Source organism: Cyrtonyx montezumae, unplaced genomic scaffold (assembly GCF_038088225.1).
Source record: "Cyrtonyx montezumae isolate F1298 unplaced genomic scaffold, pur_monq_1.0 scaffold_17, whole genome shotgun sequence".
Classification (NCBI taxonomy): domain Eukaryota; kingdom Metazoa; phylum Chordata; class Aves; order Galliformes; family Odontophoridae; genus Cyrtonyx; species Cyrtonyx montezumae.
Window position 1 is genome coordinate 12092675 of NW_027071903.1, and position 20416 is coordinate 12113090.

The 20416-nt window shown below is 34.5% G+C and overlaps 1 protein-coding gene across 1 annotated transcript in view; it reads right to left on the reverse strand.

The window, feature by feature from the left end:
* Nucleotides 1–15288: 15288 nt before the first annotated feature.
* RPGRIP1L (RPGRIP1 like) overlaps nt 15289–20416 on the reverse strand; it is a 59401-nt gene continuing 54273 nt past the window's right edge. The window contains exons 23-24 of the mRNA XM_065733268.1: nt 20114–20247; nt 15289–16861 (exon numbers count right to left, since the gene is read on the reverse strand). Of these exons, the coding sequence (XP_065589340.1) occupies nt 16758–16861; nt 20114–20247 (238 nt within the window). The 3' untranslated portion in view covers nt 15289–16757. The remainder of the gene's footprint in view (nt 16862–20113; nt 20248–20416) is intronic.

The window sequence follows — 20416 nt, forward strand, 5'->3', positions numbered from 1 at the left end:
CTTATTCAAAAAAAAACAACAACAACAAAGTATTGATTCCTTGCAGCAAAGCAGAAAAAAAAACCTCCATAAAACCAAGCAGAAATGCAGCATTACTTCCCAACATTTTTTTGTTTGTATTTTTTTGTTTGCATACGAGAAGCAGGTAATCACTTACGTTTGGAAAGTCAGAATGTATGAAGACAATTGGTTGTGAATCAGTATTTGGAACCAGGGTATGGGCATGAAAAGCTGCAATTACAAGAAACACTTCTGAAATTATTATTTCACAAAGTGAAGAAATACTCTTCAGATTACTTTAAATCATATTCGCCTGGTTCTAAACACTGCATACCAAAAAGTTTGCATGGCCAAAAGTCATTCTCAAAAGAGACAGAGAGATAATAAAAATGAACAACTGGCAGTTCATGTTACATCACTCAACGACGGGACAGACCACCATTTGAACTAGCCCGTACTTCCAAGTTCAACATATTTAAATTGATTATTGACTCAGAATTTGAATCGAATTTGAACTACTGATGGGGCAGGTCAATTACACACCCTATACATTTCATATAGATGTTATATTTAACACCAGTAACAGCCATGGAGGTGATTATCCAATTGAAACCTATTTGCTGATTCAGTTAACACGTTATGTCAATAACAAAAGCACTTGGGAGTATCCAGGTTTATTGCAAAGTAATGGATTCTCAGATGAAAAATACCATTTATCTATCCTATTTATTACCAACTATTTCCTTCAGTTGGAATTGAACTATAGAGGTACCTAAGTTTAAGTAAATATTGTACTGAGTTGCACTGCACCATTTTATTAGTTTCACTCATTTAAAAAAATCAGTTGTTTCATAGCCATTTATGAAATGCAAAATTGACTATGATTTCTTTTTTTAAGACAATGAGCTAACAGTTACTTTCTTATCACTCAGAAAATTACCCTAAATGATTGATAATAACCCTCACCAGCTACTTTAATTTCTTTATTCAGTCCTAAGACAGAGGTAGCTGGTAATTATTACATATGACTTTCTCAATGCAAGGGAAAGCTCTCTGTGCAGATGAATGATATTAAATTTAGCCTATCCAGATGCTGAGATGTGCTCCAAGATACATTGTATGAAATATCGTGAAAGTCTGTGTGCTCTAATTAAATTAAAAAAAAAATAATAATCTTACTGTGTCTAAATAATTAAAGGAAGATTAAATTGCTTTTAAAGGCTAACCTACCCAAAATATGCCCTCACTCATCTGTGAGCTATTATTATTTTAATCTGTAATCATATGCACAATGCAATCTAGCAGATCTAGATATTATATAATGTTGAGAGATATATTTGTATCTGAGTATAAAGATAAATAAAGAAGTGACAGAAAATATGTCAGTTCTGTACTGAAATTTGCTACAGTTGCTAACTTCCTCCACAAGTGCACATCCTATAGGTAGATAGATAGATATGCATGCATACATATGTTTCCTATGGTAATACATAGTCTAACTCATATTCCTGTAAAAATATCTAAATAGATCAAGACTAGGGTCAGCTTTCTTAGATGAGCAGGAATTTTGGTTACCACTTACAATGGTGACAAAATCGATATATTTAAAACAGCACAATGTAGTTCAGAAACTTCTCCTTACAGCTCTGTTTGAAAGCACTTACTTGGAGTTTTCACTTCATAGCTTGGATCACAACTGTAAAGAAATCTGATTTAACTGGGCAGCATATCTTGGGATACCTGGTGGCTCACAGACTGAACTGCTTATCTGAAGCTTCTACACCCTGAAGCAAAGATGTTTCATAATTAGGTGAAACAAGATAATCTCATATTTCTAATCATTCATTAGTCAAATAAAATAGTCTTCCTAAATAAAGCAGTTTTAGCAATTCATTTTACTAAGGTCAACACATCACAGCATTTATTTATTTAATATCTGCACTAATATCTTTCTTTAATATATGGCAGTATAACTTGTTTTCTGGTGTTCTGGCATCCATTAGATAACTAGTTTGGGATTTTATGCAAAACATATGGAAAAATTCATCACTGATTTACTGCACATTTCCACACAGAGTCAAACTAATATCTGATTACTATTTTAGAAGTGAAACCCTGCTTGGCAGTGGAATATGTAAGCAAATTTCCAAACACGTGGATGTATGCTGCCTTGTGCAAGGCAGTCTCTGACAGTGAAAGTACTAACAGTACACGACAGCTTTTACTGCAAAAGATAATGGGAAAATTTAAATTTGGACTTCATTTCACAAACTACTTCAAGTGAAACAGGCATTGCAACAACATAAACTGATTGCAATATATATTTTTAATTCTTCATGCAACAGTCTTTGAGTTTTATAACTTATGTATAGGATAATAGTTTGGGAGCTTTTCCTTCTTCTCACTAAGTGAAAAATATGGTAGTTTATAATGTCAGTCATGAAAAAGAATCTCTAGTTATCAATTACATATTCTCAATTCCATTCTTGGGTGCCAATTTGCAGTTATCCATATCGTTGCTTCCAAAATAAAAGATATTTAGTATACTCAGCATTGCGTAGAGCTTTCTGTCCCTATCTATTCTTTTGTGAATTTCACTTAGGCCAGCAGGACTAATTTTAGTACCTTAGCAGCAGATGGAATGAGCTTAACCTTATTCCTGTTTCACAAGTTGGTTTTTTTTGTTTGTTTTTTTGTCATTACAGAGCCTATAGTAGCAATTTATTGCAGAAGTTTTTCTCTTCTAAATAAACTTGGTTTGAGACAAAGCTAGTAATTAGAAAGGTATCATTTCACTTAATCAGAAACCCACCCTGCGCTTAAAGACTTACAAAAATTAAAACATAAAACAAACAAAACTCTGACCATTAATGCTGATTTGAGAAGTGTTTAACTACAGAGCGTGGCTCAACAGATGTTTCTGTATCCTCAATAGCTTTATCTGCAAGATAGTTAACTTTGATGATATGAAAATGTCAAGAAGAATTATCAGGGAGAAAAAAATCAAGAAGATTTTTGAGGTTATACGGACATAAGGAATAATTATTTTTAAAGAAGGGGTAGTAAGTAGAGCCCATTTTTGCTCAGCAGATTGTCAACTTGAGGAAAAGGACTCCACTGGAAGAAAACAGAGTATTTGAAAAGCAAAAAATCACGCCTCTTTCTAGATATTCTGTCATGTGCACAGAGCAGTTAATCCATCTTTTAGTAAGATTAGCTGTCAGATTAACACATTATCCATGTGAGTCACAGTTAGTCTAAGCCAAGGATGTGCTTGAAGAATGATGTGCACCCACATGAAGGAAGGTTTATAGAGGCAGACTTACAGCACCACTGTGGTATGCAAACCCAGTATTATTTATTTTTTTCTTCATTTTTTTTGTTAATGCTGCCCAATGCTCTGCAAACAGGCAGTCTCAATTGCTGTATCATGCTGAGCTGATACAAGCCTTGATGTGGATTTGAACATCCTCATGCAGGCCTTGCATCTGCCACACACATATACGTATTAACTCCAGGATGCCTCTATTGTTCTAGACAATAGATATTAAAAACATTAAGGAATTTACTTACTTAAAATGCTCTTTAAATTTATTATTTTTAGCCATTCAGTAGCATTCAAATTCTGCAAGGTCGAGTTTAAATCAATTCAATTTAATAGCAGAACAGGATGCAATCTGTGAACAGAATAATATATATATATATTTTTACAAATCAAGGAAGTAGAAATGAAAGTTTTCACAAGTAACTGATGGGTGTCAACATCCCTTTTGAAAACCACACTCTGAATATCCTTCATACTACACCTCTCTCAGATATTAGAGAAAGAAACTAAATAAGGGTAGTTTCATCTCAATGCAACCTATTTGGAAAAGCCAGCTTCTGGAAACATTACCTTACAAAAGACTGCACTACAACATGGGACTGCAGCTCAGAGCTAAGGATCTTTCCCCTACTATCATTTTGTTTCACAGTTTCATTTTATTTTCCATTCTTTTTCATTGAGGCTTTATTTTTCATCCTTTAGCCGGCCAACAAAGCCCCTTTTTTGAAGAGCCTGTCTCTGTATCTTTTCTTAATCTCCCTAAGTTAATAACCAAGCTAAATGAAGACAAAGCTTGCTCTGAAACAAGCTTTGTTCCAACACATGAAGGTTTGGCAAGAAAAGGAAGCCCTCCTATGGAAGCTGCTTAGCTGACGAGTCACAGCCGAACATTCCAAGTGGTTTCTGAAGCAGCTGAGGCTTTTGTGCTGAGTCAGTATTTGCTGTCTATAGGAGCAGCGAAAAGCAAAAAAGAAAACTTTCCCACTGTCTTGCTTTGGCTCTCTTTATTGGGTCATGAGCCATCTAAAGAGTCCTGACTTGATTTGCAGGCACATGGGACAGCTGGTCTCTATAGGCAATCCCACATAAGCAACTGTACACAGTTCAGAATGTGAACGTTGCATGTTTATCTTCTGAAGGCACCCAGCTGCCTTTTAAGTATATTCAACAACCACCTGTAACTAGAAAATCTACAGAACTAAGCAAATTTCACTCAGAAAACCCACCACCAAACCAGCAACAAACAACATACACACAAAACTTGTATGTACAGTAACTAAGGAATTGAATTCACTCAGAAGTAAGCAAGCATCAGATCTCAAGCCAAAGATATAAGACGCAGAACAAATGACTGCATGCAGCTTTTTTCCTTCAAAACAAGCTTGAGACAATTGCTAGTTCAAGTCAGGAAAGAGTCTAAAATTAACTGTAAAATATTTGAGGGAGATAGCATCTTAATGAGCAATTTGCTGAGCACGAGTATTCGGAAGTGGCACATATGACTTTGTTCTTCAAATAAGGTAGATAACATGAACCCAACAAGTAATATACTTTGTCCAAACAATATAACTTCTGTTTTCATGAGAGTCTGCATGAAATCAGAAGTCTCTTTAATATCCTTAAAAACAGTACAGGAAGTACAGGAAGAAGCAAGGACAATGTCCATCAGGTATTACTCTGATCATCCACACCCAGTACATTGCAATAAGAAAAAGGTGGAGTAACTGCCAGAAGCTGTCTACCTACAGCCTCACTCATAATAGCTCATCCATCATATTCAGCCAGTCAATACAGCTGTCCCATTTATTTCTCCTCCTCTCCTACTCTCACAACATCCAATAGCTAATAACTTCAAAAGTAGTAAGAGAAGCAGCAAATAGGGTCACAGTTTGTCTAAGAACTTCCTGAAACCACTTGGAAACCAAAATCAATGTAAATCCTTGTTCAGGCTGCTACTCAGTATCACCTAGTAACTTAAAATATTCAACTTACTGGTAACTCCTGCATCAATTATTTATCCCCACAGGGAAAAAAAGAAACAAGAAAATATTTAGTAATTATATTTTAATTTAAACTGAATTATTGACACAGTTATACTAGTAAAAAAAAAGATGTTTCATATTGATAAATGATGGTAATTCCCATCCCTTTATTTTATCTTAAATGCACCAGTGTAGAAATTAGAAATCATCTGGTTTAATGTAGATGGCAGTGAAGTAGTGAAACAAGAGGTGAGCACTGAAAAACAGGTTTTATATGTGTTTGAGGCAAAGGAAATTTTTTTCCTCTGCTAGAAACATTGTTTGACTTGTTTCCCCTTATTTCATTCTATATTTCAAAACAGCATACTTTTCTTAGTAGACAACAGGAATGAAAGCAAGAAACTGCATTAAATAAATCTCCAAAGTCTTTCTAACAGGCTTCAGGCAATGCTGTACTTTTTCTTTCAAATATTTCCATGTAAAATCAGATGTTAACTCTCTGAGTGAACCCATGTGCAAACTCTTTATTCATCAGATTAATGGCTGTAGAGCAACAGGCAACTGAACACATTCCCACTCACATAAGGTATTCATGGCTTTCCAGAAAACTTCACATTATTGCAACTACTTTTCAGTCAAGTATGTCCCATCTAGTAAAGAAAGAAAGAAATAACAAGAATGTTTAATGGGAAACTACAGTAGATGTATTGACACATGGAAGAATTTGTTTCTTTAACCAGCACATGCCTATTAATTTGACAGATGGATTTTTTTCTTCGCCATATATTTGGGGGGGTGTTAAATACTTGATTTTATTCTCTACTCATTTTTTCTCTTTCTTTCTTCAGAAATACTGTCAGATACTTGCTTTTGAGGTTGATCATCCTACATCTTTTCAGATACACTCGATCAAATCTGTTACTTGGTCTGGCTCTGTTTGTGAATGCTTACAGATAAGTTGGTCATGATTTTTTTATTTAGTTTTTAATTTAATACAGACAAATTTACAGTGTATGTTCAGTTTACAGTAAAATGTTGTTAAACCAAACATTTTGGAACGGCACCACAGTACAGATGAGAGGAAGTTCATACTTGTGCAACACAGCAGTTGCTTGTTCAAGTATGTATTTTCATATCTACAAATGACTTCAAAGCATATGTGCTAAACCATATATTCTTGAAATGATGATGGTGGCTGGAACAGAAATAGTGGCAAATCACTAAACCACAGAGTGATAAATGTCATGACTGGATTACAGAATAGTTAAGTGCCACTGTTACCCCAAACTTAAAATTGCGTACGGTTCATTGTATCTGCCATGCAAGAAAAAAACAAACCTCAGTAATTACAATGCAGAACCTGTACTGTGCTTCAGCTTTCATAAGGTCATTTCTTTTTCCAGTTTAAAAGCATTTGCTATACTGCTGAATGGGGTATACTGCTGAAGAGTTCCTATGGACAACAAAGTAGAAAGCCTAATGCTGGAGGCGCTTACAGAAAAAGCTCCATTTCACGTTTCGAGACAAATCACTTACAACTTTCATTGAGAAGTCAGACCATAGGTCCATCTCACTATCGTGATTTCTGCAGTGTTTAAGTACACCTAAAGAATAATAACAGAGCAAGAATATATGGCACATCCTCTCAACATTTTCACACCTTCTACCTGTTTTGAGCTCAAGACATTCCTGAGCCAGAAGTGGCTTCTAAGTACTTAGTAAATACATATGGGCTTGTCTTGCTTGAACTTGTTCATTTGTCCCCTACAGGCATGCAAACCTTAGCCTTCATAGCAACACTGCAGGAGGAGCTGCTATCTCCTCAACAGTACCTACGAATCTTCAGAACGAGAAACAAGTCTTTCACTGAAATTAAGTATAGAGCAGGGCAAGGGGTACTAGGATCAGGAGGAAAAGAGAATGTGTGTTACCTTCAGCAATATATCCGTGTCCCTGCAATTTCTGTCCTTGTACAGTCCTGTTGCACTTCGCCATTAGTATGTCTTCAACTCTCACCAACTGCAGCTATGCATTGTCTCCTACTTTTTTTCTTTTCAAAATAATGTTCTGTGCTACTGCTTCTAAAATGTGATAAAAATTCCTTACAGAAGCTGTAAATCAAAGATTAGATTTGAGAACACTTACTTCACAAAAATATTCAACAAAAATGGTATTTAAATCTTAATAATAACAATGTGGTATCAGTTGTCATCTGCTAGAATGTTTAGTGTTTATTACTGAATAATTTAAGATCCTTACATGCAAATTGTTCTGACAGACATAATTTGAAAACAAACATTGGCATTTGTTTTGTTACCACTGCTGTTATTTTCAAGTACAATTTTTGCAGCATAAATAAAAACACGTACTCACATTGTGACTAGGACAATGCTGTCTACAAACTTCCCAGTGATTTGACATTTGTAATTCATTCCTTAAAGCCCTTATGTGTGTAATAGTTTTGGACTGTTAGCTCACTGCATCCACAGATTATTAGGCTGAACTTTCTATTGCTATTTAAAGGATAAAAAAAATGTCAGTTCACAGTATTCTGAAGAAGCACATTTTAAAACAAACTTTTTTTATTTATTTCTTTATGGCACAAAGATTTGAACATACAAATATTATGTGAAGTCAGAAAATCATATGGTTATCATAAATAAAAATCAGAGGTTAGAATGGGGAAGTCTAAAGCAACTAGAAAAATATATATAAACTCCTACTGTGTGGAATCCCATTAAATATATACTGCAATAAACAAGTAGGGAAAAAAAGTAAGATTTTCATTTTTGTATGCATTCAATTGAACACCAGAACTGCTTCACACTCAGAAACGTCTCTAAAGAGAACTAAACTGCTCACTTATATTTAGTATTTAATCAGTTTGGTGCTACCTGTTGGTTTTCACTGGTCTTAGAATGGAGAAAGGACTGCTGTAAGTTTCAGAATTTATGTTAGTCCAGATGCTGCAAGGAGATACACACACTGGCTTACAGAAGAACACTAAGTTACTCAAAAATCTTTGAGTTCATTTTCTCCCCTAAACATGCACTATAACTCCATAAGAAATTGTAAAATTTAGAGATAAATTATGGTATTTAAAGAAGCAGTAGACAAAATAATCTCAAATGTTCCTGGGAAATTCACATTCAGTATGCAAATATCATATCAGACAGTAGGGGGCAACTTTCACCCACAAGTCGTACTTTATGCATTTTGCTATATAAGGACATGATAGTTCAATATTTACCTAAGTATGTTGTGTGGTCTGTATCAATTTTGTAAAATGTAAGGTTTCATTTTTTTAACCCCTGCTTTGTTCTCCAGGCAGTATGCTGAGGAAATATCTGGTTTACATGGCAGAAAAACAGTGCAAGATAAAATAAGAAACTACAGTCTCAAAGCTGTAGAGAAATTGAAGGACAACTATATTCATCTAGCTTACTGTCACAGGGTTTGTGAGAAACCAATCTCATTTTTTCACACATGCATAATATAATTTTTTCACAGATGATAAGCAGTGCTCTCTTGATGAAACGATTTATAAAAGAAGTAATTTAACAACCTAAAAAAATAGAGCTGGGAGTAACATAAAAGCTAATAAAACTAGAAAAATATTCATTAAACTTGTTAACATACAAAATTAACTACGTTTAACAATAAATCTTTACTTAAGGATAAACTGATGTTCTATGTTGCATCATGGTTTGTATCACCTGAAAAATCAGTTTTGTTCTTAAATTCCCTGGACAGCAAATGTTAACTACACAAGCATGGCATCAGAGGCTATAAGCAGTCAACACAGTATTTTTTTCATTGCATAACTATGACTTGTGGATTAAAAAAGTATAATGGTTATGGAATTTAATATGCAATTAATTGATTTCCCTTTGACTTTTAGAATTATCAGACTGGGGAAAATTAAGAAGTAGGGGGTAGAGTGAAATTATTTTTGCATGAAATCCAGCCAATTGGAACTTCAAAAAACCCCTAGAACCCAGAGCTAGTCTTGCTAGAAGGTTCACAGAATGAAGTGGTTAGGCCTGGGGCGAGATATAGCAAATCTGGGGCAAAATCATGATTTCAAGTAAAGGATGTCAAACACTGGAAAGCAACTCATACAGAACTTCATGCTCCATTTAAGCTTCAAACATGAGAGTAAAGTACACTGGATGACAAGCTACAATAACAAAGTAAGAAACTGATTGCAGAGCTTTCTTCTGAAGTGCCCTGAGACCCTTCAATAACACACTGCAGATCTGCTTTTTTTCAGCAATGTAGCTGAACACAGCCCCACCTTAAAACATAAAACTTCTGTTTCAGTTAGTGTGCTTAAACTGTATTTTCCCCAACAGTCAGAGCATAGCATAAACAAGGATTACAAGATGTGAAAAACATCCACCCTCCAGCATTTCCTGAAATGAACTTAGATTTCTATGATGTTAATACTCAAAAAGCATATGTGTAACTGGTACCAACCGTACTACTTTAGGAAGAAAACCAATCATTAAAAACACAGAAAAACAACGACAAAAACACCAAACAGACATTTTAGTGCCCGAGATTACTATTCACGATCCTATAATTTGTGCTCTTTAACAACTTACTCTTTGGAGCTTTCTTTTTTTTTTAACCCATGGCTGAGAAACATCTTGCTATTTTACTGTCTGATGGGACTGAACACCAGGTGAAACCAAACCAATGATTTCCATTCCGTTTTCATTAGGAAATGAGGAGGTGTGATTTCTCAGGCCGAGGACATGTCATTTTGGAGGGATAGCCTGCCAGAGTGTGCTAGGTTATTTTGAAACGAGGGAAGAGAAAGCACACATCTGTGACACACTTGTTCCTGCTATAAGCCTGGTTAAATACACCCCAAAAGTCAGGTGACAGCAGAGGGCTTTGGAAATATTTTTCTAATGTAAACACTTCAAGAGATTGGGCTCAATGTGAAAACAGGTGAATGGACAAACAAAAATGGACTCATTAAAGCTCACCTCATAAAGAAGACTGATTAAGATGTCTTCACTTGCCTCATCATTTGTTGGTGCTACGTTTTAGTCTTTCTCCATTACCCAGCATGACTGCCGTGTGATTTTCTCTGCCTCACTCATCTGCCAGTTTCCTTGCGCACACACAACAGTCCATTTTCCTCAGGCACTGAAAATCTATCAGCCGCTTTGCTTTAGGTATACACAGCTCCTAGGTCTTTGAGGTCTTTGAGGTCCTACCTCCACTTCCTTCCTGTCCACTCTCCCCAGCAGCAGTCAGGCCACTTACTGATGTGCTCCCAACCTCATCCTGTGAGAGCAGTCAGGAGCCTTGCTGGCAATGCCCAGTGCTGGAGGATGGCCACTCTTCAGTGAGGGGAAAGCCCCAGCCCCAAAGCTGAATCTCAAGGGACGTTATGAAAGCTTGTTAGTCCTTTCTCTTTTCTCCCAGATGACTGAGGCACTGATGTGTAGAATTAGCTTAAACGATCACTGCTGTCCACAACATGTGGGATCCATCAATAGCTATGCAGAGGTTATGTTGTAGGATTTTGTCCTATTTGTCAGATATCGTGAATGCAAATGTAATCTCTCATTACCCTTACCAACTTATATGAAAAGCTTCATTACTAAAGACTTAATACAGAGAACTGTAAGTAGCTATCTAAAATAAAAAACTTTGCTAACGTTTTTGACCTAAATGTAAATTGGCTACAAAAAAACCCCTACAAACCACCATATATTCTAGCTCAGATTATAATTACTGTATGCTAATATATACATGACTGATACTGCTTTATAAATATTTCTATTATTATATATTTCCATCTAAGATACAAATTACACCACTGACATCATCAATCTATTGGGAAGTTTCTAAATATGTCTAGTTTTGGTATTCTTCACTAACTGCTAGTAACAGATACTGAGGAAAATCTTGTCAAAACTGCTGCAGTCCCGATTCCTTTTTGGAGCAGGACACTAAATGGCGTATCCTTTTTATCTCTAGGAAGATTACCCAGTGCATAATAACACAATCTCACTTATTCATTAAAGTCAAAGGCCATTCATTACTGTAGCAATTTATGCTTACAAGTAAGTAGCCAGAATACTCACTGGTTGCAGGACAGTTCTTCAGAAATAGACAAACTTCACCTTCTCAGTATTTTGGGTAGGTGTTTTGTTTTTGTTTATGCTTGTTTATTTATTTTTTTTCCCTTCCTTTTTCTTTTCTGGTAGTACAGTGAGCATTTTTCCAATAGTTTTTCAAGGAAAGCACAGTTCCTGCAGCTTTAATGCAGAAAACATTTGGCATTGAACGAGAATGCTGGTTTGTCTAAACAGAGAGAGATTAAAAACATTAAATAACTCATTGTAGACTGTATGCAAGAACTGTCTTGCACTGTTGCAGCTATTGATGTTGGATTACTGGAGTAATACATATCTTAATACAGGGAATGGGTATGGGCAGTTTCCAAGCTTAGAACCTTGTTTCTTACAGCTCATGGAAGAAAGTTTCTCTGTAAATCTAAATTCCATTTGTTAAGTGTTAATGAAAGAAGGACAAGAAAAATATAATTACAATGCAAGTATGGTCTTGTTCCTTTTATCTGATTCTTTTTTTTACTCTTAAAATAATCTAATATAAGAAAACCAGGAATAAACCACAGTAAAACCTGAAAGATATTTTTATTTAGATTTGTAGTTATAAAAGTACACTGAATTATCAGCAAAAACAGCTGGTTTTTTGTCAATTGCTTCACAAAACTGGATGGAAAGTTGATGGCATACTACAAGGCAGTTGGCATGGAAATCACTAGTTGTCTCTCTCTCTCTCTATATATATATATAGTTATTTGTATTACTGTGGAAAATGTTACACATAGCTGAAACAAATGAAGTACTACCTGTACAAATGAGATCATAATTCTATGGATGGCATAAACGAGATTAAATGATATATTAAGTATAAAAGCTGTTTTCATGTGCTTAGATCTAAATATGGCTTAAATAACAAATAAAACTGACTGTAATTATACTATGAAATTTATTTGGATTGAAGTAATGTTTAGAAATGCATCTCTTTTTTGTGCCATGAGGGCAGTCAGCTGCTGGGACACGCTGCCCAAAGAATTTGCGTAGTCTACATTCTTAAAAGTTCAAAAGTTTTTGAGACTAATCACAGCCCTGAACAATATGGTCTAACCCTGTGAGTACATCCTACTGACAGTATGGTGGTAGAAGTGCTACAACTAGCAGTCTATAAGCCTTTCTGTTTGAAGGTTCAGCCACATATTCTCTTAGATAAGATAGGCTGAAGGGGCATCTGACAGTTTACAGTCATTTTTCTTTTGAAACTGAACATCCTAGGACTGAGTTAGATTTCGATCCCAGGTAGCAATGAATGCTTGAACATTGACTGAGCAACAGCTTTAGAAATAAGAAACATCTAAATATCCCTAAAGCCCATGGATGCAAGATTTACAATGAGTCTCGTGCTCAATAAGAGCCAGGTCTTTACTTTATATGTGATTTTCACAATTGTGTCCCATGAGTGTTAAGATTACAAAATAACACTAAAAGTAAAAATATCAAATACTTCCCTTGTGTATTTATTCTGATTAAATCACATTCCTCAAAGTTACTCAAGCCCTACTGCAAAGATTCAAAGAGAATTAAAAATCTGTGTAAAATAGTGAAAAAACTAACACAGCATAATTCATTCAAAGCAATTGTTGTCACGTGAAGAAGCACGAACTTGTTTTTCTACTCTGCAGTTAGTTTCATACTGACATACATACATCCAATTTCATATTAGCTAAAGGACTTGTACTCTGTCCAGTTAATAAAAACTGCATCACACACAGCAATATTAAGTAAGACTTATTAAAAACAGTGTATCATCTAGTGAAATATACTGGGAAAAGCTAATGGATGATTCATTATCATCACCTACATTAAATCCCACCCACATGCAATATATTTCTCTGGCTTCAAAAGATGTGACAAAGTTTGTTGTATGACTGTTAAGTCTTAATTTAAAATATCTTTAAGTTCTGATAGAAAACAAGAGAATGAAATTCAACAGCTCATATTTAGTCCTAATATTTTCATGACATCTTGGGTTACAGTAACGTATTATCATGCCTTGAAACAATGAAGACCATTTTAAAACAATATTTTTAACATAAATATTGATCTTCAGTTGCAGAGGTTCTATCATAGGCAAGTTATTATTGTCATTTTGTTGTTGTTGGGTTATATCTACTCTTGTAAGCACATAATTTGATAAACTGGTACTTACTGTACAGCAAAATCAATGGAGTTCACACAGATGTTATCTTGTTTTGTGATGTACTTGCTCTTTTAATGTCCACCCCTAGGTTATAGGTTCTAACAGGTTAAAAGCAACATTAAATTTTGGTCCAAATTCCTCTTTTTAAGTTTATATATAAATAAACATACCTCAGACACCATGAGAATAGAGGCTATTATATCACATTGTGAGATCCCAGCAAAGCTAAAAAGAAGTATCAACTAAAGGGAAATGATACAGAACAACAAAACAGAGATTATCTAAGCCTGTCCAGATCAGCTTATAAAGGAACACTTTTGGCATTTTTACTCCAATTTACCCTTCAAAAATAATGACAATCTGTGCCACAAAAATATTTTAGGGAACATTTTAGAATATAGTAGTACCCAGCATCCGTCAGGTTTCCTAAAATATAAAAACGAACACGTCTATCATCATATTGCAGGCTAAAAAAATATATATAGTTTTTGCATTAGACCCAACAGTAAACAGAAACATCTTTTTCTCCAATATATTAATAGCTAAAATCTGAGCAAAGCAGTACTCGATTACATCATCTTTCCCTGTACAGCACAGAATTTGGTCTGAAGGTGTAAGAACATGTTGGAAATACAGACTACTTAATTCAAGAACAAAACTTTCTAGTAAGTTCATGTGTTTATGTCACATAGGGTAATACAATCCATCTGTTGGATAAGTGCTCACTGAATATAATATCTTGTTTAGTAAAAATTTGAATAGAAATCAACTTTAACAACAACAAAAAACCTAAAAATGCAGATAATAGTGAGCTTTACAAAGAAACATGCTTAGGAATCTGAGGCAAATTATACTTGTTAATGGTGGAGTCACTGAGAACAGTTAACACAATGTAACCAAATGTCAACTAGAATATTTTGCAGTAACTTACCAAAGAGGTCTGTGTTTAATGAATATATGAATGCTTGATTTCCAAGTTTTCAGCTTCAGATGGCAAAGATTAAGTGCTAAGGGTGTTACTGTAAACGTTTAAGTGAGATGAACATCACCGATTTTCTAATTTTACCACATGGTTTATTTCAGAAGAAAACAAGCACCAGTTAAATAGCTCTCCTGCAAGTCAGTAAACAGTCATACACAAAAAACTCAAGACAATTTGCTTCTTTGTTTATGTGCAGGATATTTAGTTTGGTTTGCAAAGTATTAGAAGAATAATAAGAACCTCCTGGCAGAATACCGCAACTAAATTTCTGAGAAGCCACTCAGTTAATCTCAGTGTTGAATCTAGCTGTTTCAAATTATTGTGATGTATAGTAACAGTCTTATTGACAACGTAGATGTACAGAGCCAAAAAAAGCTAGAAATAGTGGCCAAAATGATGAACTAACAGCCAGCCCAAATGACAACAAACATATGGCCATTAACTGAAGAATGGAGGGGTTTAGGAATGCAGCTGTCTGTGGTCGCCTGAAAGCTCCAGAGGAATGAAAAACTGCAAGGATTGGCAAAGGCTGGATGAGAAGTACTACTCCTGAAGATAGTAGGTCCTAAAATGGAGTCAACCATCAGTTCATGGTGGAATTTAGAAATGTCTGTGGTCAGAGTATATTCATTCCAATGGCCTCATAATGTACATCAACAAATTAATATTGTATGGATGTCATTTCAAAGCCTACTGAAGATAAAGAGCCATTACTGAAGCCATTAGAGCACAGATGGTTCAAACTATATGCAGATATTCATACTTGCATTTCTGCATTATAGCTGCTTTTTTTTTCTTCCCTCCTGTTGAACTGTAATGAATTGTCTCATAATCTATTCCATCTTCTTGCCATTAGCAGGCTTTGAATGTTCACAAATAGGAGCAAAGAACTCATTTTCCAGAGCTTTAATCACACAAAGAGGGAATGCCTAATTCTCTAAATGAAATGGTCTGTGATCACTGAAGCAGAGATTTAATATATCACGGCAAATTAGGTAGATTTTAATAAATTACTTATCTCTCTGAATACTTTACATATGCTTATGAAGAAACATAGCCTGTTTGCAAACAGAGGAAATCCACAGCACATAAAATCCTTTGAAGAAAATGACAAATATAAAAGTAAATTAAAAAATGAAATGTATTATATCCTCGTTCTCAAGAGACAATCCTCTTGCAGCACTGGTTCACAGCTCCATTAAAAATATCAATTAAATCCTTCAATGAGATTGGTTAAAAGCTAGAAAATTAACTTTCCAAGATAGACACTGGTTATTCAGATAAAACAATTCATTCTTTGTCTGATAGAAGTTCTAGAAGTGATAGAAAACAAATGAAAACACAGTTGCCTGTCCCTACAGCTCAAACTAGGTGAAGCAAAATCTGATACTTTATGGCTTCTTTTTGTGCTTTGACAGATGTTGGCTGAAAGCAAATCCTTTACTGTATAGAAAAATTATTGTGCCTGCCCTCCCCCTACTTCAAATCATGATAATCATAAACAGCTGATTATAATGTTAGCAGAAGGGCAAAAGTTACTGGAAAAAAAAAAGGTTGCAGTAATTTAATAAGTCTTCCAACTAGCCTCATTTTTTATATTTAATTGATAGGAACTGTATGCATCAAAGAAAACACATACTGAGATTTAATGTGCATAAAATGGATATTAGCATTTTAAAGAGGCAGATTAACACATTAATCCAAGTAATTTTCATATATTGCTTTTAATAAAATCTTCACAGTATAAAATTCTTAATGAGGCTAATCACAGGCATTCCATTTAGCGGGGTGATTAGGGATAACATAAAAGTATTTTTAATCAGTTTTCTAAGGCTTATGGGTTTTTTTTATTAAAAATTAAAAATTTGACTTGCATTTTTATTACTGTTTTATGTAGGAAAAAATGTTGAAAATGCAAATAAAGCACATCATTCAATCATGTAGGTATTAATTATTTACAAGACGTTGTCCACTGTGGAGAGATACTTAGCCTTAGGGGGGAAATATAAAAACAAACAGACTGAAAAGTATACAAAACTTTACAACTACAAATCAAGAGTCCTTTTCATATAAATTATACATTAAATATACTCAAAGAATTACACAGATCTCATCTTTGAAGCACTATCAAGTATGTATTTACAGAAGGAACTTCTGTAGGCAAACTTCCCTTTCATGCCTCCTAGTCATCTTCGCATTCCTCGTAGACCGAACGCAGTGCACGGAGGGCTTCCACTGTTACTTTGAGCTTTCCAATTACTGCACTATCAGCTTGTGAATCGAAAACTAGAAAGAAAACATCAGAAAACAGCATTAGTAATTTCATTTAAGGCTTTGGTTTTGTTCTGATTAATTTTGCTTAGGATTTTGACAGATTAAAAGGCACCTAGCATATGCTGAAAGAATAAAAAATAGCTTCCAATTCTGGCACTCAGCTCTACAAGGTTTATAGAGAAAGCTCTCAACCAACTTTCACATTAACAGAAGTAGCTAGTGCTCAGCCCACTGGAAGCTGAGTACTCTAAGAATGAGAAAGTGCTTCAACAAAAGCATTTGCATTGGAGTTAATTTTCAAGTAAACTGAACTTTCTCTTTGAAAACTGCCTAGGCAAATTGTTTATTTTCCAAAACACATACATATAGATATTCAGACTTCAGTATCCATGCTACTAAAGATATATACACACATATACAAATACCACTAAGTAAAAAATACACGGATGTATTTAGTACAGCGTGTATATGACCAGGCCAAATCAGCCTGGAGAGTTATCAGAACTTAAACAGTAAATTGTTTCTTTCCATTTGGTGCAATGTAGACTTCTACGTGCTGTAAAATAGCAAAGCATAGACAAAGATGGTATTTACCCTAGACTAAACTATTTAACTACCTTCATGTTTGTGCAAGTATATTTTAAAGAGGTATTTAAAAACTCTATTTTACTATTAGCTAACGTGATTTTTACTTATTAGCTAACATGATTTACAATTGCACTCTTCTACAGTATCTACATAAGCCCTCAGGGCCACATTCTCTGTTGCTTTGATTAAAAACATGCTAACAGTCAAGAATGAGGTTACTTCCCATTCCTGCATAAAAAGTAATGAGGCTGTCTAACGTGACTCTAGGAGGAATTTGACTTAAACCAAACAATCCTGACAGCACATCTCCTCAAAGCAACATATACAGCAAAGAAACAGCAATGTTATGTATTTACTAAATTGTTTGGGATAAATACTCTGGGAACATGCAGTGATACTGCATGCAACAATGCCCAGGCTTCTGGGACAGTCAGAATAAGTTCAGAAAAAGAAAAACACAGAATAAACCTTCTATCACTTTGCTGACATAGCTATTAGAGGGAAGACTTGATGCTATTCTTAGAGATCCCAATGAATTTTGTATATCCTTGAACAAATCATTCAGTGAAATGTCAACTTGAAGAGGAAACTTCAGTGAAGATCATGCTTTTTGCTTAAAAAAGGAATAGAGTAACTGTGATTGATAACAGAAAATAATATTAATTCAGTTCCCTCCATTCTCTATATTGTTTATCTATCTACATCTCTCTGAGACACACTATCATATGCCATTGTATATGCTCATTTACCTCCAGTCGTCCAAGTATAATAGAAGCTTAGAGCATCTAACTTTTAAGAATGATCAGATTGTTAGCATCCCATTTTATCCAGCAACAAAATTACCCTAAATGAGTATGTAAAATATACTAACTGCCAAAGGTGTGCGTTTCAATTATCAAGTGACATTAGAAATCTCCCTCTTGGAATAATTCAAACTTAGTATGGTGAAAAAGAAGCCAATATTTTTTTTAGTTTTATTTTTTAGAAAATCCTGTCCAGTTGATGACTTTGCAAGTTTCAGTAGTGTCAAACAGAATTAGTATCTGCAGGGATGGGGAGAAGTGAGCATAAGAATGAGAATAAATATATTTCTGTACAGTATTGTCACTTTCACAGATATGATGTACATAAAGTAAAAAAAAGTTTGAATATCTTATGACTGTAGGAAGAAGTATTCCTCTCAACAGTGAAGCAGCTGGCATTACCTAAAAATGATTGCCAAAAACAACCAATACTAAACAAGTGTTCTTATTCTGTTAATTACCTCAGTACATAATTAAGAGTTTTGAGATAGGTTACTTTCAAGAGAACAAAATTACATTTACATCACTAATAAATCTTATCAAATGGGAACGATGACAAAATGACCACGAAATCCAGAACTAAAACAATTTTCCAGTGAAAGACTATGAAATACCCTTTTGGAAGAGATGCACATCTGTATAACTACTTGGAGAAAAATTATTGGTGGAAAAATAATAAAGTGGTTCAGTCAGATAAAGAACTACATCAAATCTGTATATTATTTTTCCAGAATATGAAAATCTAATTCTACTTAGAATTCTCTGCGTTGTATTCCTTGAACTTTGATGAATACTTCCAGTATTTTAGTAACAGCAAATGAGGGATGATAATAGGAATGGATAAGAAGCTATTTCTTTCCCTCACTATTCAGCCCTGCATTGCTCAAGGCATGGTCAGCAGACACACAAGTGTAGAAGTATTAGTGCAGTGTTTGACCAGGACAAACTACAGTTCTTGCTGTTGTTGAGAGTGATTTGCAAGCACAGGCACACTACTTCTGGTAATCATGCTGGCTCACTTACCTTTAGAGGAGAATAACTGTTAACAAATGTGCTCCCAGCTTATTCTTTACTCAGCATTACATAATGGAGAATCAGAATGAAGTGGAGCAGGTAAGGACAAGAATGCACAACAGATAGTCCTGTTCCTGCTACCTTGGAGATCAAAAAAGGCTAAGCCAGACATTTATTTTCCTTCACTATAAAAAGACTAAGTAACCTTCTCTGCTTCATAGAAATGTTATCATAAGACACAGGAAACAGAAGGTTCCACACCTACTCACCTCATCTTGCTTTAATAAGTCACACTGAAAGTTCAGTCACAGTTTGTTACAGAAGAATGCTTGCTTTAAACTGCTAGACCTAAACCAAAGCCACTGGTATTTCATCTTGACCAGAGACATGTTTTATATAGAGAATGCAAACTTAAGGTAATCTGTGGATTTAAGCAGTTTAAGCATAATACAGAAATTGGCAATATAGTATTTATAAACATAAGATTAATAACAAAGTAATATATATTTATAGTTTTATTGGATGAAGCATATTGTACAAAATAGAGAATGATTGTAAGCTGGCATGTCCTGAAAGTTCTTTGGTTTTATCAACTGATTATGATGAGCTGAGTATGCTGTTTTTTATTTCCTTTTATTTAATACATAATTTGCAGAAAAAAAGAACAACAAAATTACACAGTTTTGAAAATTTTGTAAACTAATGGAGAGGCCTCTAGTTGATAGTAAGAAATTTCTTATTCAGACAACGTCAAACAAATACTTAAGCAATATAGCTTGAATTTCTTGCAGAGAGAAGAAATCCAATTAGTAACTATCGGTTTACATAAGGTAATAACAACATAACCTTTAAAACTTACCATCAATATCTTGCTCAATGACATCCCTTTCTTTCTGGAATATCTCTCTCAAACTGACATAAGCAAAACCAATATCTTCACATTCAAGATCCTGTTCATCTTCTGGGGGATCAGTAACCACTGTAAAAATGAGTCTAAGAAAAAAAGAATGAATAATTAAAAATAGATTATTATTATTATTATTATTATTATTATTATTATTTTACCTTCTAAAGGGTTTAAAATTAAGTCAAAAACATATAAAGGCAAAGAGGCTCTATTTCACCAGTTAAGCTTAAAACAGATCTCTCTAACAATTATGTG